Source organism: Melospiza melodia, unplaced genomic scaffold (genome assembly GCF_035770615.1).
Source record: "Melospiza melodia melodia isolate bMelMel2 unplaced genomic scaffold, bMelMel2.pri scaffold_355, whole genome shotgun sequence".
In the NCBI taxonomy this organism is placed as follows: Eukaryota; Metazoa; Chordata; class Aves; order Passeriformes; family Passerellidae; genus Melospiza; species Melospiza melodia.
In genome coordinates this window covers 37,790-60,857 of record NW_026948676.1, presented here as the reverse complement: position 1 = coordinate 60,857, position 23,068 = coordinate 37,790, and the positions used below count along the sequence as shown (strand labels likewise).

Sequence of the window (23,068 nt, the reverse complement as noted above, 5' to 3'; positions counted from 1 at the left end):
TAAAAATCGGGGAATTTTTGGGAGCAAGTTTTGGGATTTTGGGTGTCAAAATTTCCAAATTTGGGAAAAAAATTGGGGGAATTTTGGGATAAAAATTCCCAAATTTGGGGCTCTGGGCTGGGGGCAGGGAGAGAGCGGGGAAATTTGGGAATTCTGGGATTGAAATTCCCAAATCTGGGAAAATTTGGAGGATTTGGGATCAAAATATGAGGAAAAATCTGGGAATTTTGGGGGTTTTGAGATCAAAATTCCAGGGGAAAAAAAATCTGGAACTTTTGGGGTTTTTGGTGTCAAATTCGGAAAAATCTGGGAATTTTGGGATTGAAATTCCAGAAAGAGAAATTGGGAATTTGGGGGTTTTTGGGATAAAAATTCCACAAATTTGGGGCTCCGGGCTGGGGGCAGGGAGCGGCTCCGAAAATCCTGGAAAAGCAGGAAAAAAAATGGGAATCAGAGGGGGAAATTCAGGAATTCTGCGAATTATTTTGGTAAAAAATTCTGAACTTTTTCTGTAAATTTTGTTGGTTTTTTTCCCAGGATTTTTGGGAATTTTTTTCCCAGGAATTTCTGGGGTTTTTTGTTTTTTTTTCTTTTTTTCTGTGAAATTCCACAAATTTTTCCTGGAAATTTTGTTGGTTTTCGCAGGGATCTTGGTTTTTTTTCAGGAATTTCTGGGTTTTTTTCAGGAATTTTGTTTCTCCTGGGAATTTTGGGCTTTTTTCCCCAAAAAATTCCGAGAATTTTTCCTGGGAATGTCACAGCTTATCCCAGGAATTTGAGGGAATTTTGAGTTTTTTTTTTTCCTCATGGAATTCCAGGATTTTTCCCAGGAATTTTGTCTTTTTCTCCAGGAATTTTGGGTTTATTTTCCCTGCAGAATTCCAGGAGTTCTTGTTGGGAATTTCACCCTTTTCCCCAGGAAATGTTGGGTTTTTTCCAGGAATTTTGCTGCTTTGCCCAAGAATTTCAGGGATTTTCTAGAGAATTCCAGGGGTTTTTCCTGGAAGTTTTGGATTTTTTCCCCAGAGTTTTGGGAATTTTCCTGGAAATTTGGGATATTTTTCCCAGGAATTTTGTTTCTCCTGGGAATTTTTGCTTTTTTCCCCAAAAAATTCCGGGAATTTTTCCTGGGAATGTCACCGCTTATCCCAGGAATTTGAGGGATTTTCCTGGGAATTTTGGGGTTTTTCTCTGGGAATTTTGGGGCTTTTCCCCTGAAAAATTCCAGGAATTTCCTCTGGGAACTTTTGTGGTTTTTCCCAGGAATTTTGGATTTTTTTCCCCTGGGAGATTCTCCATTTTCCCCAGGATTTTTTTGGTTTTTCCCAAAATTTTGAGTGATTTTCCTGGGAATTTGGAGTTATTTTTCCCCAGGAATTCAATGTTTCTTCCAAAGGATTTTTTGGGTTTTCCCAGGAATTTTGATGTTTTTCCCAGAAATTTTAGGGATTTTTTCCTGCACAATTCCAGGAATTTGCCCCGGAAATTTTGTTATTTTGCCCAGGAATTTTGGATTTTTTTCCTGAGAATTTCTGGGGATTTTTTGTTCAGAATTCCAGGGATTTCTCCCAGGAATTTCGGGGGCGGTTTTGTCCCAGGAATTTTGGATTTTTTTCCAAAAAATTTTGGATTTTTTCCAAAAAAAAAAAGGATTTATTACAAAAAAAATTTGGATTTTTCCCAGGAATTTCGATGTTCCAGGAAACTCTCCCTCCCCAAGCCCCCCAAATCCCAAACTTTCCCCCAAAATTCCCAAAAATTCCCAATTTTTCCCCAAATTCCCCAAACTGACCTTCCATGGCGATCTCCACGGCCGTGGGGAGGCTCCTCAGGCCCCGAATTCCAGAACATTCCAGGAACTTTTCCCCAAAATTTGGGAATTTTTCCCAGGAATTTCTGGGTTTTTTTCAGGAATTTTGTTTCTCTTGGGAATTTTGGTTTTTTTCCCCAAAAAATTCCAGGAATTTTTCCTGGGAATGTCACCGTTTGTCCCAGGAATTTGAGGGATTTTCCTGGGAATTTTGGGGATTTTTTCCCTGAAAAATTCCGGGAATTTCCTCTGGGAACTTTTGTGATTTTTCCCAGGAATTTTGGATTTTTTCCTCAGAATTTCTGGGGATTTTTCTTCAGAATCCCAGGAGTTTCTCCCAGGAATTTCGGGGCAGTTTTGTCCCGGAATTTTGGATGTTTTCCGAAAATTTTGGATTTTTTCAAAAAAAATATGGGTTTTTAAAAAAAAAATTTGGATTTTTTCCAGGAATTTCTGGGTTTTCCCAGGAATTTTGTTTCTCTTGGGAATTTTGGTTTTTTTCCCCAAAAAATTCCAGGAATTTTTCCTGGGAATGTCACCGTTTGTCCCAGGAATTTGAGGGATTTTCCTGGGAATTTTGGGGATTTTTCCCTGAAAAATTCCAGGAATTTCCTCTGGGAACTTTTGTGATTTTTCCCAGGAATTTTGGATTTTTTCCTGAGAATTTCTGGGGATTTTTCTTCAGAATCCCAGGAGTTTCTCCCAGGAATTTCGGGGGCAGTTTTGTCCCGGAATTTTGGATGTTTTCCGAAAATTTTGGATTTTTTAAAAAAAAATATGGGTTTTTAAAAAAAAAATTTGGATTTTTTCCAGGAATTTCTGGGTTTTCCCAGGAATTTTGTTTCTCTTGGGAATTTTGGGCTTTTTTCCCCAAAAAATTCCGGGAATTTTTCCTGGGAATTTTGGGGTTTTTTTCCCTGATAAATTCCAGGAATTTCCTCTGGGAACTTTTGTGATTTTTCCCAGGAATTTTGGATTTTTTCCTGAGAATTTCTGGGGATTTTTTCTTCAGAATCCCAGGAGTTTCTCCCAGGAATTTCGGGGGCAGTTTGGTCCCAGGAATTTCGGATTTTTTACAAAAAATTTTGGATTTTTTCCAAAAAAAAAAAAGATTTTTTTCCAAAAAAATTCGGATTTTTTCCCAGGAATTTCGATGTTCCAGGAAACTCTCCCTCCCCAAACGCCCCAAATCCCAAACTTTCCCCCCAAAATTCCCAAAAATTCCCAATTTTTCCCCAAATTCCCCAAACTGACCTTCCATGGCGATCCCCACGGCCGTGGGGAGGCTCCTCAGGCCCCGAATTCCAGAACATTCCAGGAACTTTTCCCCAAAATTTGGGAATTTTCCCCAGGAATTTCTGGGTTTTTTTCAGGAATTTTTGTTTCTCCTAGGAATTTTGGTTTTTTTCCCCAAAAAATTCCAGGAATTTTTCCTGGGAATGTCACAGCTTATCCCAGGAATTTGAGGGATTTTCCTGGGAATTTTGGGGTTTTTTCCCTGAAAAATTCCAGGAATTTCCTCTGGGAACTTTTGTGGTTTTTCCCAGGAATTTTGGATTTTTTCCTGAGAATTTCTGGGGTTTTTTCTTCAGAATTCCAGGAGTTTCTCCCAGGAATTTCGGGGGCAGTTTGGTCCCAGGGAATTTCGGATTTTTTACAAAAAATTTTGGATTTTTTCCAAAAAAAAAAAGATTTTTTCCAAAAAAATTCGGATTTTTTCCCAGGAATTTCGATGTTCCAGGAAACTCTCCCTCCCCAAACGCCCCAAATCCCAAATTTCCCCCCAAAATTCCCAAAAATTCCCATTTTTTCCCCAATCTCACCTTCCATGGCGATCTCCACGTCCGTGGGGAGGCTCCTCAGGGGGTCCCCGTACCGGAGCCGCGCCCGGAATTCCAGAACATTCTCGGGAATTTCCGAGTTTTCCCCAGGAATTTGGGAATTTTTGGGCTTTTTCCCAGGAATCCGGGATTTTTTCCCGGGAATTCCAGGATTTTTTTTGGGAATTTGGGAATTGTGGGCGGGCAGGCGGCAGCGGAAGCTGAGGAGGTTGCACAGGGAGTTGCTGGAGGGAATCCCTTGGATGCAGTCGGAAAATTCCTCCTGGAAATGGAAAAAATTCGGGAATTTTACAGGGGAATTTGGAATTTTGGGGAAGAATTTTGGGAAAATTTTGGATTTTTTTGGGAAAGAAATGTGGAAGTTTGAGGAAGAGTTTGAGGAATTTCAGGGTGGGATTTGGGGGAGGAATTTGGGGATTTTGGGAGGAATTCGTGCATGGAAAGGTTGGAGAAGGGGAAAATTGGGAAATTTGGGAAATTTTAGGGAAGAACTTTGAATTTTGGGAGGGATTTGGGGAGAATTTGGGGGATTTCGTGGAGAAATTGAGAATTTCAGGAGGGACATTTGGAAGGAGTTTTGGGCAAAACGTTGGAAATTTGAATTTGGGAAGGAATTTGGGGATTTGTGGAAAACCCCAAAATTCTGGGAAGCAACTTTGGGATGAACTCAGGAATTCTGGGCAGAATTTTGGGAGGAATTTTGAAGATTTTGGGGAGGAATTTGGAAGAAATTTGGGATTTTGGGCAGGACTTTGGGGATTTGCTGGAGAAGTTGGGAATTTCAGGGATTTTGGGCAGATTTGGAGAAAAATTTGGGAATTTTGGAGGAAATTTGGGGAACTTTGGGAGGAAATTTGGGAATGTTGGACAAAACTTGGGAATTTTGGGAAGGAATTTTGGGAAAATTTTGGATTTTTTGGGGGGAAGAAATGTGGAAATTTCAGGAAGAGTTTGAGGAATTTCAGGGTGGGATTTGGGGAAGGAATTTGGGGATTTTGGGAGGAATTCGTGCATGGAAAGGTCGGAGAAGGGGAAAATTGGGAAATTTGGGGATTTGGGGAGGAAATTTGGGGATTTTGGAGAAGAACTTTGAATTTTGGGAGGGATTTGGGGGATTTTGTGGAGAAATTGAGAATTCCCCCTGGGAATGAGCACCAAACTGTCCCAAAATTATCCCAAAATTATCCTGAATTAGCTGGGAATGAGCCCAAAATTACCTGCGAATTATCCTGAAATTATCCTGGGAATTTTGGGCGGAACTTTGAGAATTTTGGGCAGGAATTTTGGGCAGAACTTTGGGAATACAGGGAGGAATTTTTGGGCAGAACTTGGGGAATTTGGAGAGAAATTTTTGGGGAATTTTGGGAGGAGTTTTAGGGGACTTTTGAGAGGAATTTTTGGGTAATTTTCGGAGAATTTTTGTGAATATTTTGTGAATCTTTTGTCCCCACCTGCCCCACGGGCCCAGGCCCTGCAGGGGCAGCCACAGGGGGAGGGAGGGAGGGAGGGGAAACCCCTGGGAATGAGCCCAAAACTGTCCCAAAATTGTCCCAAAATTATCCCAAATTTATCCTGAATTAGCTGGGAATGAGCCCAAAATTACCTGCGAATTATCTGGGAATTACCCTGAAATTACCTGGGAATTTTGGGCAGGAATTTTGGGCAGAACTTTGGGAAAATAGGGAGGAATTTTTGGGCAGAACTTGGGGAATTTTGAGAGGAATTTTTGGGGAATTTTGGGAGGAATTTTTGGGGAATTCTGCGGGGAGTTTTAGGGGGATTTTTTGGGGAATTTTGGGAGGAATTTTTGGGGAATTTTTGGGGAATTTTGAGAGGAATTTCTGGGGAAATTTTGGGAGGAGTTTCAGGGGAATTTTTGTGAATATTTTGTGAATATTCTGTGACTATTTTGTGAATAATTTGTGAATATTTTGTGAGTATCTTGCCCGCACCTGCAGTATCCTGATCTGCTCCCTCCTGGCGGCGCAGGCGCTGAGCAGCGCCCCGAGGTGCTTCAGGCGCCCCCTGGCAGTGCCGGGCGGGCAGTGTGGGGCCAGGGAGGGGAAACCCCTGGGAATGAGCCCAAAACTGTCCCAAAATTGTCCCAAAATTATCCCAAATTTATCCTGAATTAGCTGGGAATGAGCCCGAAATTACCTGCGAATTATCTGGGAATTACCCTGAAATTACCTGAGAATTTTGGGCAGGAATTTTGGGCAGAACTTTGGGAAAATAGGGAGGAATTTTTGGGCAGAACTTGGGGAATTTTGAGAGGAATTTTTGGGGAATTTTGGGAGGAATTTTTGGGGAATTTTGCGGGGAGTTTTAGGGGGATTTTTTGGGGAATTTTGGGAGGAATTTTTGGGTAATTTTGGGAGGAGTTTCAGGGGAATTTTTGTGACTATTTTGTGAATATTTTGTGAGTATTTTGTGCGCACCTGCAGTATCGTGATCTGCTCCCTCCTGGCGGTGCGGGCGCTGAGCAGCGCCCCGAGGTGGTTGAGGCGCCCCTGGCGGTGGCGGGCGGGCAGTGCGGGGCCAGGGAGGGGAAACCCCTGGGAATGAGCCCAAAACTGTCCCAAAAGTATCCCAAAATTATCCTGAATTAGCTGGGAATGAGCCCAAAATCACCTGCGAATTATCTGGGAATTACCCTGAAATTATCTGGGAATTTTGGGCAGAACTTTGAGAATTTTGGGCAGGAATTTTGGGCAGAACTTTGGGAATACAGGGAGGAATTTTTGGACAGAATTTGGGAATTTTGAGAGGAATTTTTGGGGACTTTTGCAGGGAATTTTTGGGGAATTTTGAGAGAGATTTTTGGTGAATTTTGGGAGGAATTTTTTGGGAATTTTGGGAGGGATTTTAGGGGAAATTTGTGACTCTCTTGCACCTGCAGTATCGTGATCTGCTCCCTCCTGGCGGCGCGGGCGCTGAGCAGCGCCCCGAGGTGGTTGAGGCGCCCCCTGGCGGTGGCGGGCGGGCAGTGCGGGCCCAGCCCCTGCAGGGGCAGCCACGGGGGGAGGCCGTGGCGGCCGAGGCGGAGCCGCCGGCACCGGGACGGGCACCGGGACGGGCACCGGGACGGGCACCGGGGCGGGCACCGCGGCTCCGGGATCGGCTCCAGCTCCAGCTCCAGCTCCAGGGGGAAGGCGTCCAGCAGGGCGCCCTCGAAGGACGTGTGCAGGCACAGCGAGAGGCCGTGCCTCGAGAGCCTCCCTGAAATCCCTGCCAATGGGCACAAAAATGGCATAAAATTATATAAAACTTATATCCCCCACAAAAATTTCACGATTTTCCCAGAAAATTTCACGGTTTTCCCAAAAATTTCACGATTTTCACAGAAAATTTCACAATTTTCCCAGAAAAAGTCACGATTTTCCCAGAAAATTTCACGATTTTCCCAGAAAATTTCATGATTTTCACAGAAAATTTCATGATTTTCCCAGAAAAATTTCACGATATTCTCAGAAAATTTCACTATTTTCCCAGAAAATTTCAGGATTTTCACAGAAAATTTCACGATTTTCTCAGAAAATTTCACAATTTTCCAGAAAAATTCATAATTTTCCCAGAAAATTTCACGATTTTCTCAGAACATTTCACGATTTTCCCAGAAAATTTCACGATTTTCTCAGAAAATTTCACGATTTTCCCAGAAAATTTCAGGATTTTCACGGAAAATTTCATGATTTTCACAGAAAATTTCACGATTTTCACAGAAAAATTCACGATTTTCCCAGAAAAATTCATGATTTTCCCAGAAAATTTCAGGATTTTCACAGAAAATTTCACGATTTTCTCAGAACATTTCACGATTTTCCCAGAAAATTTCACGATTTTCACAGAAAATTTCACGATTTTCCCAGAAAATTTCACAATTTTCCCAGAAAATTTCACGATATTCTCAGAAAATTTCACTATTTTCTCAGAAAATTTCACGATTTTCCCAGAAAAATTCACAATTTTCCCAGAAAAATTCACGATTTTCACAGAAAATTTCACGATTTTCCCAGAAAATTTCACGATTTTCTCAGAACATTTCACGATTTTCCCAGAAAATTTCACGATTTTCTCAGAAAATTTCACGATTTTCCCAGAAAATTTCACGATTTTCCCAGAAAATTTCAGGATTTTCACGGAAAATTTCAGGATTTTCCCAGAAAATTTCAAGATTTTCCCAGAAAATTTCACGATTTTCCCGGAAAATTTCACGATTTTCACAGAAAATTTCATGATTTTCACAGAAAATTTCACGATTTTCACAAAAAATTTCACGATTTTCCCAGAAAATTGCACGATTTTCCCAGAAAAATTCACGATTTTCCCAGAAAATTTCACGATTTTCTCAGAAAAATTCATGATTTTCCCAGAAAAATTGACGATTTTCCCAGAAAATTTCACGATTTTCCCAGAAAATTCATGATTTTCCCAGAAAAATTCATGATTTTCACAAAAAATTTCACGATTTCCCCAGAAAATTTCACGATTTCCCCAGAAAATTTCATGATTTTCCCAGAAAAATTCACGATTTTCACAGAAAATTTCATGATTTTCACAGAAAATTTCACGATTTTCCCAGAAAATTTCACGATTTTCCCAGAAAATTTCACGATTTTCTCAGAAAATTTCACGATTTTCACAGAAAATTTCACGATTTTCCCAGAAAATTTCACGATTTTCTCAGAAAATTTCACTATTTTCCCAGAAAAATTCATGATTTTCCCAGAAAAATTCACGATTTCACCAGAAAAATTCACGATTTTCCCAGAAAATTTCACGATTTTCCCAGAAAATTTCACGATTTCCCCGCAGGTTTACCTGTGAGGGGGAAGAGTTTCAGCAGCTCCTGCAGCTGCCGGATGCGCCACAGCAAAACCTCCCGCGGCTCCCAGGGAATTGATGATTTGTCCTGGGCCTGGAAATGGGGAAAAATATCAGAAATTTGGGGAAAAAATCCTCGGGAATGTTGGCAAAAGTACTGAGAAAAATCGGGGAAAAATCCCAGGGAATTTTGGGATAATTTTGGGAAAAATCCTAGGGAATTTTGGGATCCTCCAGTGCAAAACCTCCCGGGCTCCCAGGGAATTGATGATTTGTCCTGGGCCTGGAAATACGGGGAAAAACCAGAAATTTGGGGAAAAAATAATGGGAAAAATCTGGGAAAAGTCCTTGGAAATTTTGGGGATAATCCTGGGGAAAATCCTGGGGAATTTTGGGATAATTTTGGGAAAAATCCTGGGGAATTTTGGGATCCTCCAGTGCAAAACCTCCCGGGGCTCCCAGGGAATTGCTGATTTGTCCTGGGCCTGGGAATGGGGAGAAATATCAGAAATTTGGGGGAAAAATCCTTGGCAATTCTGGGAAAAATCCTGGGGAACTTTGGGAAAATTTGGGGAAAATCCTCTGGAATTTTGGGACAATTTTGGGAGAATTTGGGGACAATTTTGGGACAATTTAGGGACAATTTGTGCCCCCCTCTCTGCAGTTTCCCCCTCAGGCTGTCCCTGTGCTCAGGGAGTCACTGACGGGGACAAACCCTGGGAATTTGGGGATCAATCCTCAAAAATCCTCAGGAATTTTGGGGAAAATCCTCAGGAATTTTGGGAAAATTCTGGGGAAAATCATGGGAACTTTTTAGGAATTTTGGGGAAAAACCGTCAGGAATTTTGGGACAATTTGAGGACAATTTTGGGATAATTTTGGGACAATTGGGGATAATTTTGGGATAATTTTGGGACAATTTTGGGGTAATTTTGGGACAATTTGAGGACAATTTTGGGATAATTTTGGGACAATTTTGGGACAATTTTGGGACAATTTGAGGACAGTTTTGGGATAATTTTGGGGACAATTTTGGGAGAATTTTGGGACAATTTGGGGACAATTTGTGCCCCCCTCTCAGCAGTGCCTGCAGTTTCCCCCTCAGGCTGTCCCTGTGCTCAGGGAGTCACTGACTGGGACAAACCCTGGAAATCTGGGATAAATCCTCAAAAATCCTCAGGAATTTTGGGGAAAAATCCTCAGGAATTTTGGGACAAACCCTGGGAAATCTGGGATAAATCCTCAAAAATCCTCAGGAATTTTGGGGAAAAATCCTCAGGAATTTTTTGGAAAATTCTGGGGAAAATCATGGGAATTTTTAGGAATTTTGGGGAAAAACCGTCAGGAATTTTGGGACAATTTGAGGACAACTTTGGGACATTTTAGGGACAATTTGGGGACAATTTTGGGACAATCTGGGGACAATTTGTGCCCCCCTCTCTGCAGTGTCTGCAGTTTCCCCCTCAGGCTGTCCCTGTGCTCAGGGAGTCACTGACTGGGACAAACCCTGGGAATTTGGGGATCAATCCTCAAAAATCCTCAGGAATTTTGGGGAAAAATCCTCAGGAATTTTGGGAAAATTCTGGGGAAAATCATGGGAACTTTTTAGGAATTTTGGGGAAAAACCGTCAGGAATTTTGGGACAATTTGAGGACAATTTTGGGATAATTTTGGGATAACTTTGGGACAATTTGGGGACAATTTTGGGACAATTTAGGGACAATTTGTGCCCCCCTCTCAGCAGTGTCTGCAGTTTCCCCCCCAGGCTGTCCCTGAGCTGTGCCAGCTGCTGGATTTTGGCCCTGAGGGTCTCGGGGCGATCCCGGAGTCACTGACTGGGACAAACCCCGGGAATTTGGGGATAAATCCTCAAAAATCCTCAGGAATTTCCTCAAAAATCCTCAGGAATTTTGGGAAAATTCTGGGGAAAATCATGGGAACTTTTTAGGAATTTTGGGGAAAAACCGTCAGGAATTTTGGGACAATTTGAGGACAATTTTGGGACAATTTGAGGACAATTTTGGGAAAATTTTGGGACAATTTGGGGACAATTTTGGGACAATTTGGGGACAATTTTGGAATAATTTTGGGATAACTTTTGGAAAATTTTGGGACAATTTTGGGAGAATTTGGGGACAATTTTGGGATATTTTGGGACAATTTGTGCCCCCCTCTCACCATCATTTGCAGTTTCCCCCTCAGGCTGTCCCTGAGCTGTCCCAGCTGCTGGATTTTGGCCCTGAGGGTCTCCGTGCGCTCCCGCTGCCGCTCCCCGCTGCTCCCTCAGCACGGCCCGGCCCCGCTCCCGGCGCTCCAGCGACTCCAGGTGGGACAGGACCCCTGGAAATGGGGAAAAAATGGGGATTTTGGGGAAAATTTGGGATTTTGGGAAAATTCAGGAGTTTTGGGAAGGATTTTGGGAAGGAATTTGGGGAGGAATGTGAGAGTTTGGGCAGAGTCCCTGCACGGGCAGGAATTGTGGCACTGCCCAGCCCGGCCCCGCTCACGGAGCTCCAGGGACTCCAGGTGGGACAGGACCCCTGGAAATGGGGAAAAAATGGGGATTTTGGGAAGAAATTTGGGAAAATTCAGGGATTTTGGGGTTTTGGGAAGGATTGTGGGGAGGAATGAGAGAGTTTGGGCAGAATCCCTGCACGGGCAGGAATTGTGGCACTGCCCAGCCCGGCCCCGCTCACAGAGCTGCAGAGACTCCAGGTGGGACAGGACCGCTGAAAAATGGGGAAAATTTGGGATTTTGGGGAAAATTCGGGGTTTTCAGGAGGAATTTGGGGTTGTCAGGAGGAATTTAGAGAAAACTTGGGGATTTTAGGAAGAAATTTGGGGATTTTAAGGAGGAATTTGGGGATTTCTGAAAGAATTTTAGGAGGGATTTGTGGAGAATTTTGGAAATTTTAGGAGAAAATCTGGCAATTCTGGGGAGAATTTTGGGAAGAAATTGAGGAATTTTGGGAGGAGCTTTGGGAAGAATTTGGGGATTTTTGGGAAGGAATTTGGGGAGGAATGTGAGAGTTTGGGCAGAATCCCTGCACGGGCAGGAATTGTGGCACTGCCCAGCCCGGCCCCGCTCACGGAGCTGCAGAGACTCCAGGTGGGACAGGACCCCTGGAAATGGGGAAAAAATGGGGATTTTGGGAAGAAATTTGGGAAAATTCAGGGATTTTGGGGGTTTTGGGAAGGAATTTGGGGAGGAATGAGAGAGTTTGGGCAGAATCCCTGCATGGGCAGGAATTGTGGCACTGCCCAGCCCGGCCCCGCTCACGGCACTCCAGGGACTCCAGGTGGGACAGGACCCCTGGAAATGGGGAAAAAATGGGGATTTTGGGAAGAAATTTGGGAAAATTCAGGGATTTTGGGGGTTTTGGGAAGGATTTTGGGGAGGAATGTGAGAGTTTGGGCAGAATCCCTGCACGGGCAGGAATTGTGGCACTGCCCAGCCCGGCCCTGCTCCAGGGACTCCAGGGACTCCAGGTGGAGTCCTGGAAAATGGGGAAAATTTGGGATTTTGGGGAAAATTCGGGGTTTTCAGGAGGAATTTGGGGTTGTCAGGAGGAATTTAGAGAAAACTTGGGGATTTTAGGAAGAAATTTGGGGATTTTAAGGAGGAATTTAGGGATTTCTGAAAGAATTTTAGGAGGGATTTGTGGAGAATTTTGGAAATTTTAGGAGAAAGTCTGGGAATTCTGGGGAGAATTTTGGGAAGAAATTCAGGAATTTTGGGAGGAGCTTTGGGAAGAATTTGGGGATTTTAGGAAGGAATTTGGGGAGGAATGAGAGAGTTTGGTCAGAATCCCTGCATGGGCAGGAATTGTGGCACTGCCCAGCCCGGCCCCGCTCACGGCGCTCCAGAGACTCCAGGTGGGACAGGACCGCTGAAAAATGGGGAAAATTTGGGGTTTTCAGGAGGAAATTTGGGGTTGTCAGGAGGAATTTAGAGAAAACTTGGGGATTTTAGGAAGAAATTTGGGAATTTTAAGGAGGAATTTAGGGATTTCTGAAAGAATTTCAGGAAGAATTTGTGGAGAATTTTGGAAATTTTAGGAGAAAATCTGGAATTCTCGGGAATTTTGGGGAGAATTTTGGGAAGAAATTGAGGAATTTTGGGAGGAGCTTTGGGAAGAATTTGGGGATTTTGGGAAGAAATTTGGGATTTTCAGGAGGAAATTTGGGGTTGTCAGGAGGAATTTAGAGAAAACTTGGGGATTTTAGGAAGAAATTTGGGGATTTTAAGGAGGAATTTAGGGATTTCTGAAAGAATTTTAGGAGGGATTTGTGGAGAATTTTGGAAATTTTAGGAGAAAATCTGGGAATTCTCGGGAATTCTGGGGAGAATTTTGGGAAGAAATTAAGGAATTTTGGGAGGAGCTTTGGGAAGAATTTGGGGATTTTTGGGAAGAAATTTGGGATTTTCAGGAGGAAATTTGGGGTTTTCAGGGGGAATTTAGAGAAAACTTGGGGATTTTAGGAAGAAATTTGGGGATTTTAAGGAGGAATTTAGGGATTTCTGAAAGAATTTCAGGAAGAATTTGTGGAGAATTTTGGAAATTTTAGGAGAAAATCTGGGAATTCTCGGGAATTCTGGGGAGAATTTTGGGAAGAAATTGAGGAATTTTGGGAGGAGCTTTGTGAAGAATTTGGGGATTTTTTGGAGGAAATTTGGGAGAGAAATTGGGAATTTTGAGGAGGAATTTTAGGAAGAAATTCGGGGATTTTGCTGTGAATTTTGTGAAGAATTTGGGGATTTTTTTTAAGAATTCAGGGACGAAATTTGGGGATTTTTGGGAAGAAAATTGTGAAGAATTTGGGGAATTTTTGGAGGAAATTCAGGAATTTTGGGGACAATTTTGGAAGGAATTTGAGAATTACAGTAAGAATTTCAAAAGAAATTTGGGAATTTTGGGAGAATTTGGGGTTTTAGGGGAAGGATTCGGAATTTTAGGCAGAATTTTGGGAATTTTAGGAAGAATTCCTGCACAGAAAGGGGAAAATTTGGGGAAATTTGGGGATTTTGGGAACTCACCCTGTGAAAATTCCAGAAAATTTGGGGAAATTCAGGAATTTTGGGAACTCACCCTGTGAAAATTCCATTTTCTCTTCATTTTCCTCCTCTTCTTTCCCAGGATCCATGGCTGGGAATTCCCAGAAAATCCCAAAGATTTGGGGCTGGAAAATGGAAAAAATGGAAAAGTTTAATTAATTTTCATAAACTTGTGATTTTTTTTTAATAAGGAAGAAATTCCATGAATTTCTATAAATTTGGGGTTTTTAATGAGGAGAAAATCCCAATCATTTCCATAAAATTGGGAATTTTTATGAGGTAAGGATGCAGTTAATTTCCATAAGTTTGGGATTTTTTAATGAGGGAAAATCCAAATAATTTCCATAAATGAGGAAAAAAAAATCTCTTTAATTTCCATAAATTTGGGGAATTTTTTAATGAGGAAAAATCACATTCATTTTCCATAAATTTGGGGATTTTTAATGAGGAAAAAATTTTTAAAAACTCCATACATTTGGGATTTTTAAATGAGAAAATAAATCCCATTAATTATCATCAATTTGGTTATAAAAACCCCATTAATTATCATAAATTTGGTCATTTTTAATGAGGAAAAAATCCCATTAATTTCCATAATTCTGGGATTTTTTAATGAGGAAAAAAATCCCATTAATTTTCCACAAATGTGGGAATTTTTAATGAGGAAAAAATGAAAAAAAAATCTGTAAATTTGGGGTTTATAATGAGGTAAAAGCACCATTAATTTTTCATAAACTTGGGATTTTTTAAATGAGGAAAAAGATCCAGTTCATTTCCATAAATTTGGGAAATTTTAATGAGGAAAAATCCAAATAATTTCCATAAATGAGGAAAAAAAATCTCATTAATTTCCATAAATTTGGGGATTTTTTTAATGAGGAAAAATCCCATTCATTTTCCCTAAATGTGGGGAATTTAATGAGGAAAAACTTTTTAAAAACTCCATACATTTGGGATTTTTAAATGAGAAAAAAAATCCCATTAATTATCATCAATTTGGTCATTTTTAACGAGGAAAAAATCCCATTAATTTCCATAACTTTGGGATTTTTTAATGAGGAAAAATCCCATTAATTTTCCACAAATTTGGGAATTTTTAATGAGGAAAAAAATCCCTTTAATTTCTATAAATTTGGGGATTTTTAATGAGGTAAAAACACCATTCATTTTCCATAAATTTGGATTTTTTAATGATTAAAAAATCCCATCATTTTGCCATAAACTTGGGAAATTTTTTAATGAGGAAAATGGGGATGGGAATGGAAAAAAATCCAATTTATTTTCAATATATTTGGGACTCTTTAATGAGGAAAAAATTCCATTAATCTCAATAAACTTAGGGAATTAACTTTTTAATGATGGAAAATCAAAATAATTTCCATAAATGAGGAAAGAATTCTCATTAATTTTCCAAGAAGTTGGATATTTTTATTATGTAAAAGTCCCATTAATTTCCATGAATTCTGGGGGTTTTTGTGAGGGGAAAGTGGGATGGAAAAAGGAAAAAGGCCAATTAATTTTCATTATTTTAGGGAATTTTTAATGAGGTAAAAATCCCGTTATTTCCATAAATTTGGGGATTTTTTAATGAGGTAAAAATACCATTAATTTCCATAAAATTGGGAATTTTTATGAGGTAAAAATTCCATTATTTTTCCATAAACTTGGGAAACTGTAATGAGGTAAAAATCCCGTTAATTTCCATAAATTTGGGGATTTTTTAATGAGGTAAAAATCCCATTAATTTCCATAAAGTTGGGAATTTTTATGAGGTAAAAATTCCATTATTTTTCCATAAACTTGGGAAACTGTAATGAGGTAAAAATCCCAATAATTTCCATAAATTTGGGGATTTTTAATGAGGAAAAATCCCATTAATTTCCATTAATTTGGGGATTTTTAATGAGGTAAAAATCCCATTAATTTCCATAAAGTTGGGAATTTTTATGAGGTAAAAATTCCATTATTTTTCCATAAACTTGGGAAACTGTAATGAGGTAAAAATCCCAATAATTTCCATAAATTTGGGGATTTTTAATGAGGAAAAATCCCGTTAATTTCCATAAATTTGGGGATTTTTTAATGAGGTAAAAATCCCATTAATTTCCATAAAGTTGGGAATTTTTATGGGGTAAACATTCCATTATTTTTCCATAAACTTGGGAAACTGTAATGAGGTAAAAATCCCAATAACTTCCATAAATTTGGGGATTTTTAATGAGGAAAAATCCCATTAATTGCCATTAATTTGGGGCTTTTATGAGGAAAACAAGTGGGAATTTATGGATTTGGGGAGGAAAAAATGGCGGGAAAGTGACAGGGACGATCCCAAACTGAGGACAGGGACGATCCCAAGGAACGGAACCCGGACAACCCTCAAGGGCACCATAAATGACCCCAAAACTTCCAGTGAATCTCAGGAGAGGGATTTAGGGATGATCCTAAAGAATTATCCCAAAAAAAATCCTAAAAAATTCCCCAAAAAACCCCCGGGACCCCAAACCCCTCCCTGAGGGCTCCGCGCTCACCTCAACTTTCCCGCCTCAGCGCCGCCGGAAGTGCGTCATCACGCCGCCCTCCGTTCCGTACACAAGATGGCGGCGCCCTGTCTGCCTCACTTTCCGCTTAATCCCGGCAGCCCGCGCGGTTCCGTACAGCAACATGGCGGCGGCGCTGGTGCAGTACGTGGTGCTCCGCGGGGATCTGGCGCGGCCTCCCCACTCGTGGCCGCTCGGTGCCGTGGTGGCTCAGGGCTGTCACGCCGCGCTGGCGGCCGTTCACGGTTACCGGGAGCATCCCGACACCGGCGCGTACCTGGAGCAGGGCGACGCCATGACAACGGTGGTGCTGGAGGTAATGGCGGCGCCGCGGGGCATGATGGGAGCTCCGCGCTGAGGGGGAGAGCGGCCGCCATGTTGGGGGGGGCGGTGGCGGCGTGAGGGAAAATCAATTTTTTGGGGGGAAAATCATGGATTTTTTTTTTGAAAATTGGGAATTTTTGGAGATGTTTTGGAGTTAAAAGAGGTGGGAATTGTCAGTTTGGGGGTGAAGAGGAGATTTTGGGGTCGCTGAGAGGAGGGGGAGGTCCGGGGGGTCGGGCTGTGCTGGCGAGAGGAGGAGCCGGAATTTTCTGGGAAAATTTAATTGGATTTTGGGAATAATTCCTCATAAAATTCGGAATAATTCCCTCATGAAATTTGGAATAATTACTCATGGAATTCGGAAGAATTCCCTCATGACATTCTGAATATTTCCTTCATGAAATTTAGAATATTTCCTCATGGAATTCTGCATAATTCCCTCACTAAATTAAAAATAATTCCTCATAAAATTTTGAATAACTCTCTCATGAAATTCGGAATAACTCTTCATAAAATTCGGAGTAATTCCCTCATAAAAACTGGAATATTTCCTCATGGAATTCGGAATAATTCCCTCATGGAATTTGGAATACTTCCTTCCTCATTAAATGCGGAATAATTTCCTCATAAAATTCTGAATAATTTCTCATGACATTCGGAATAATTCCTTCATGAAATTTGGAATATTTTCTCATGGAATTCGAAATAACTGCCTCATGAAATTTGGAATATTTCCTCCTGGAGTTCCGAATAATTCCCTCAGAAAATTCGGAATAATTCATCATGGAATTCTGAATAATTTCCTCATAAAATTCGGAATAATTCATCATGGAATTCTGAATAATTTCCTCATAAAATTCGGAATAATTCCTCACTAAATTATTGAAAATTCCTCATGACATTTGGAATATTTCCTCATGGAATTCAGAATGATTGCTTCATGGAATTCGGAATAATTCCCTCATGAACTTTGGAATATTTCCTTGTGGAATTCGAAATCATTCTCTCATAAAAACCAGAATAATTTCCTCAGGAAATTTGGAATATTTCCATCACTAAATTCAGAATAATTCCCTCAGCAAATTCCGAATATTTCCCTTATGAAATTCTAAACAATTTCCTCATGGAGTTCGGAATAATTCCTCATAAAATTCTGAATAATTCCCTCATGAAATTTGGAATAATGTCCTCGTGAAATTCTGAATAATTCCCTCAGAAAATTCGGAATATTTCCTCATAGAATTCGGAATAATTCTTCATTAAATTCTAATTCCCTCATGAAATTCTGAATAATAACGGGATGGAAAAGGAAAAAAAATCCCATTAATGTCCATCAACTTGAAATTTTTCTTATGAGGAAAAAATCCCATTATTTTTCCATAAATTTGGGGATTTTTACTGAGAAAAAATCAAATTCATTTCCATAAATTGGGGCTTTTTCATGAGTAGAAAATTCCTTTGATTTTCCAGAAATTTGGAATTTTTTTGTGAGGAAAAAAAATCTCAATAATTTCCATAAATTTAGGGATTTTTTAATGAATTAAAAATCACATTAATTTCTATAAAGTTGGAGGGGGTGTTTATGAGGAAATTCCCTTTAATTTCAATCAATTTGGGGATTTTTAAATGAGGAAAAATCCAAATAATTTCCATACATGAGAAAAAAATCTCAATAATTTCCATACCTTCGTGATTTTTTTATGAGGTAAAAATCCCAGTAATTTCCATAAATTTGGGAAATTTTTAATGAGGAAAAATCCAAAATAATTTTCAATATTTTAGGGAATTTTTCATGAGGAAACGTCCCTTTAATTTCCATAAATTTAGGAAAATTTTTATGAGGAAAAAATCTAATATATTTTTCAATATATTTTGGAGATTTTTTGAGGAAAAAATCCCTTTAATTTTTAATATATTAGGGAATTTTTCATGAGGTAAAAATCCCATTAATTTCCATAAACTTGGGAGTTTTTTATGAGGAAAAACCCCATTAATTTTCCATAAATTAGGGATTTTTTAATGAGGTAAAAATCCCGTTAATTTCCACAAATTTGGAAAAATTTTATAAGGAAAAACCCCATTAAATTTTCAATATTTTAGGGATTTTTATGAGGTAAAAATCCCTTTAATTTCCCTACATTTGGGGAATTTTTTATGAGGGAAAACCCCACCAATTTTCAATGAGGGAAAAAATCCAATTGATTTTCAATATGTTAGGGAATTTTTAATGAGGTAAAAATCCCTTTAATTTCCATAAATTTGGAAACATTTTATGAGGAAAAACCCCATTAATTTTCAATATTTTAGGGAATTTCATGAGGTAAAATCCCTTTAATTTTCAATATTTTAGGGAAATTCATGAGGTAAAACCCCATTGATTTTCAATATTTTAGGGATTTTTATGAGGTAAAATCACTTTAATTTCCATAAATTGGGGATTTTTTTAATGAGGAAAAATCCAAATAAATTTTTATTTATTCTTTAGGCTCCAGATGAGAATTCCCTGCTGGATTTGAGGAAGTTACTGAAAGAAAAAGGAATTGAACACCAAATCCAAATAAATTTCCATAAATGAGAAAAAAACCCCTCATTAATTCCCATAAATTTGGGAATTTTTTATGAGGAAAAACCTCATTAATTTTCAATGAGGGAAAAAATCCAATTGATTTTCAATATGTTAGGGAATTTTTAATGAGGTAAAAATCCCTTTAATTTCCATAAATTTGGAAACATTTTATGAGGAAAAACCCCATTAATTTTCAATATTTTAGGGAATTTCATGAGGTAAAATCCCTTTAATTTTCAATATTTTAGGGAAATTCATGAGGTAAAACCCCATTGATTTTCAATATTTTAGGGATTTTTATGAGGTAAAATCCCTTTAATTTCCATAAATTGGGGATTTTTTTAATGAGGAAAAATCCAAATAAATTTTTATTTATTCTTTAGGCTCCAGATGAGAATTCCCTGCTGGATTTGAGGAAGTTACTGAAAGAAAAAGGAATTGAACACCAAATCCAAATAAATTTCCATAAATGAGAAAAAAACCCCTCATTAATTCCCATAAATTTGGGAATTTTTTATGAGGAAAAACCTCATTAATTTTCAATGAGGGAAAAAATCCAATTGATTTTCAATATGTTAGGGAACTTTTAATGAGGTAAAAATCCCTTTAATTTCAATAAATTTGGAAACATTTTATGAGGAAAAACCCCATTGATTTTCAATATTTTAGGGAAATTCATGAGGAAAAACCCCATTAATTTTCAATATTTTAGGGAATTTTTCATGAGGGACAAATCCAATTAATTTTCAGTATATTTTGGATTTTTAATGAGGTAAAAATCCCATTAATTTTCAATATTTTAGGGAATTTTTCATGAGGGACAAATCCAATTAATTTTCAAAGTATTTTGGAATTTTTTAATGAGGTAAAAATCTCATTAATTTCCATAAATTTGGGAATTTTTATGAGGAAACATCCCATTAATTTTCACTATTTCAGGGAAATTCATGAGGTAAAATCCAAATAAATTTCAATATTTTAGGGAAATTCATGAGGAAAAATCCCTTTAATTGTCAATATTTCAGGGAAATTCATGAGGAAAAACCCCATTGATTTTCAATATTTTAGGGATTTTTATGAGGTAAAATCCCTTTAATTTCCATAAATTGGGGATTTTTTTAATGAGGAAAAATCCAAATAAATTTTTATTTATTCTTTAGGCTCCAGATGAGAATTCCCTGCTGGATTTGAGGAAGTTACTGAAAGAAAAAGGAATTGAACACCTAATCCAAATAAATTTCCATAAATGAGAAAAAAACCCCTCATTAATTCCCATAAATTTGGGAATTTTTTATGAGGGAAAAAATCCAATTGATTTTCAATATGTTAGGGAACTTTTAATGAGGTAAAAATCCCTTTAATTTCAATAAATTTGGAAACATTTTATGAGGAAAAACCCCATTGATTTTCAATATTTTAGGGAAATTCATGAGGAAAAACCCCATTAATTTTCAATATTTTAGGGATTTTTATGAGGAAAAACCCCATTAATTTCCATAAATTTGGGAATTTTTAATGAGGAAAAACCTCATTAATTTTCAATATTTTAGGGAATTTTTCATGAGGGACAAATCCAATTAATTTTCAGTATATTTTGGATTTTTAATGAGGTAAAAATCCCATTAATTTTCAGTATTTTAGGGAATTTTTCATGAGGGACAAATCCAATTAATTTTCAAAGTATTTTGGAATTTTTTAATGAGGTAAAAATCTCATTAATTTCCATTAATTTGGGAATTTTTATGAGGAAACATCCCATTAATTTTCACTATTTCAGGGAAATTCATGAGGTAAAGTCCAAATAAATTTCAATATTTTAGGGAAATTCATGAGGAAAAACCCCATTAATTGTCAATATTTTAAGATTTCTATGAGGAAAAACCCCATTATTTGTCAATATTTTAGGGATTTTTATGAGGAAAAACCCCATTAATTTGCACAAATTTGGGAATTTTTTAATGAGGAAAAATCCAAATAAATTTTTATTTATTCTTTAGGCTCCAGATGAGAATTCCCTGCTGGATTTGGGGAAATTACTGAAAGAAAAAGGGATCGACCACAAGATGTGGACGGAGAACCCTGAGGGGATCGCGACGTGTTTGGCCCTCAGGCCGTACCCCCGGGCCCTGGTGCAGCCTCACCTCAGGCACTTCCGGCTCCTCAAGTGAATCCTGCTGGAATTTTCCACCTTTTTCTGTAAAATCCTGGGATTTTGGGCTTGAATTTTGCTTCGGAGTGGGAACGGCGGGGATTTGAAGTGGATTTAAAGTGAATTTAAAGTGGAATTTTTGGGGGTTTTGTCGTGGCGTGGTGTGGTTTTGTTGTGGGGGGCCGTGAGGGGAAAAAGGCGGGAAAAAGGCGGGAAAAAGTAAAAAGGGGGAAAATGAGGGGAAAAAGAGGGGAAAAGTAAAAAATAAAAAGGGAAAAAATTAAAAAATAAAACGGGAAAAAAAGGGGGAAAAGGAGGAAAAAAGGAAAAATAAAAAGGAGGGGAATGGGGGAACAAGGGAGGAAAAGAAGGAAAATGGGGAAATGAATAAAATGGGATAAAATGCGGAGGGAAAGGAAAAGAGAGTAAAGAAAAAATGGGTATAAAGGAGGAAAATGAGGGAAAAAAGGAGGGTTGAAAAGGGAAAAATTGGGGGGAAAAAAAGGAAAAAAAGGGGAGAAATAAGGGGAAAGGAAGGGGAAAATGAGGAAAATAAGGAAAAAATGGGGAAAAAGAAGAGGGGGAAAAACTAAAAAATAAAAAGGGGAAAAAAATGGGTAAAAAGGAAGAAAAAATGAAAAGGGAAAATAGAGGGAAAAAAGAAAAAATAAAAAGGGAAAAATGGGGAGGAAAAGAGGAAAAAAGAAAAAAAAAGGAAAAAATTAAAATGGAAAAATTGGGGGGAAAGGAGGAAAAAATGAAAAAATGAAAAGGGGAAAAAGGAGGAAAAAAGGAAAAATGAAAAGGAGGGAAATGGGGGGAAAAGGGAGGAAAAGAAGGAAAATGGGGAAATGAATAAAATGGGATAAAATGCGGAGGGAAAGGAAAAGAGAGGAAAGAAAAAATGGGTATAAAGGAGGAAAATGAGGGAAAAAAGGAGGGTTGAAAAGGGAAAAATTGGGGGGAAAATAAGGAAAAAAAGGGGAGAAATAAGGGGAAAGGAAGGGGAAAATGAGGAAAATAAGGAAAAAATGGGGAAAAAGAAAGAGGGGGAAAAACTAAAAAATAAAAAGGGAAAAAAATGGGTAAAAAGGAAGAAAAAATGAAAAGGGAAAATAGAGGGAAAAAAGAAAAAATAAAAAGGGAAAAATGGGGAGGAAAAGAGGAAAAAAGAAAAAAAAGGAAAAAATTAAAATGGAAAAATTGGGGGGAAAAGGAGGAAAAAATGAAAAAATTAAAAGGGGAAAAAGGAGGAAAATAAGGAGAAAATGGCGGAAAAGCAGAGAAAAAAGGGAAAAATGAAAAGGGAAAATATGAGGGGGGAAAATAAGGAAAATGGGGGAAAAAAGAAGGAGGGGAAAAGGAAAAAATAGAAAGAGAAAAAATTGGGTGAAAAGGAGAAAAAAGGAAAAGGAAAAAAATGAGGGGAAAAAGAGGAAAAAATGAAAAGAAAAAATGGGGGAAAGGGGGAAAATAAATGGGAAAAATGAGGAAAAAAATGGGAAATTAAAAGGGAAAATATTTTCTAAAAGGAGGAAAATGGGGGGAAAGGATTAAAATGGGGAAAAAAATGGGGGGGAAAATGAGGAAAAATTAAAAAAAGGAAAAGGGAAAAAACAGGAAAAAGGGAGGAAAAGTGAAAAAAAAAACAAAATAAAAGGAGAAAACCCAGGAAATGAAATCCCATAAAATCCCCAAATCCCTGGATCCCCTCCCGTTTTCCCACTTTTCCACCAGAATTTCTGATTTTCCACCACCAAAATCAAATTTTCCATTTTTTCCTTTTTTTTCCTTTTTTTCCCAAATTTTTCTTCCTCCCACACCCAAACTTTTGCTGCAAAATCTGAATTTTCCCTTTTTTTTTTGCCATTTTCCCTCATTTTTCCCAAGAATTTTCTCCGTAGAAAAGACCAAAATCCCCAAAATTCCCTTAAAATCCCACCTGAAAGACAAAAAAAAAA

The 23,068-nt window shown here is 38.5% G+C and overlaps 2 protein-coding genes across 2 annotated transcripts; one reads left to right on the top strand and one right to left on the bottom strand.

Moving 5' to 3' along the window:
• Positions 1-3,616: 3,616 nt before the first annotated feature.
• Positions 3,617-16,248, bottom strand: CENPO (centromere protein O; the record flags this gene model as incomplete). The annotated part of the gene is given in 9 exon segments (XM_063183078.1): positions 3,617-3,913; positions 5,604-5,786; positions 6,090-6,161; positions 6,545-6,879; positions 8,473-8,569; positions 10,654-10,746; positions 10,748-10,815; positions 13,566-13,656; positions 16,060-16,248. Coding segments are annotated over 8 exon segments (1,200 nt in total), but the record flags the coding sequence as incomplete, so codon positions are not given.
• On the top strand, positions 16,175-21,253 carry PTRHD1 (peptidyl-tRNA hydrolase domain containing 1). Its single transcript, XM_063183075.1, has 2 exons — positions 16,175-16,384; positions 20,956-21,253. Exons 1-2 carry the CDS (start codon positions 16,193-16,195, stop codon positions 21,124-21,126), a joined length of 363 nt encoding a protein of 120 aa, XP_063039145.1. The 5' UTR covers positions 16,175-16,192; the 3' UTR covers positions 21,127-21,253.
• The last annotated feature ends 1,815 nt before the right edge of the window (positions 21,254-23,068 follow it).

Bases quoted from the DNA above. Each gene is read 5' to 3' on its own strand.
- PTRHD1 (XM_063183075.1), top strand. From the start codon at position 16,193: ATGGCGGCGGCGCTGGTGCAGTACGTGGTGCTCCGCGGGGATCTGGCG. The intron at 16,385-20,955 runs GTAATGGCGGCG...TTTATTCTTTAG, and splicing joins TGACAACGGTGGTGCTGGAG to GCTCCAGATGAGAATTCCCT.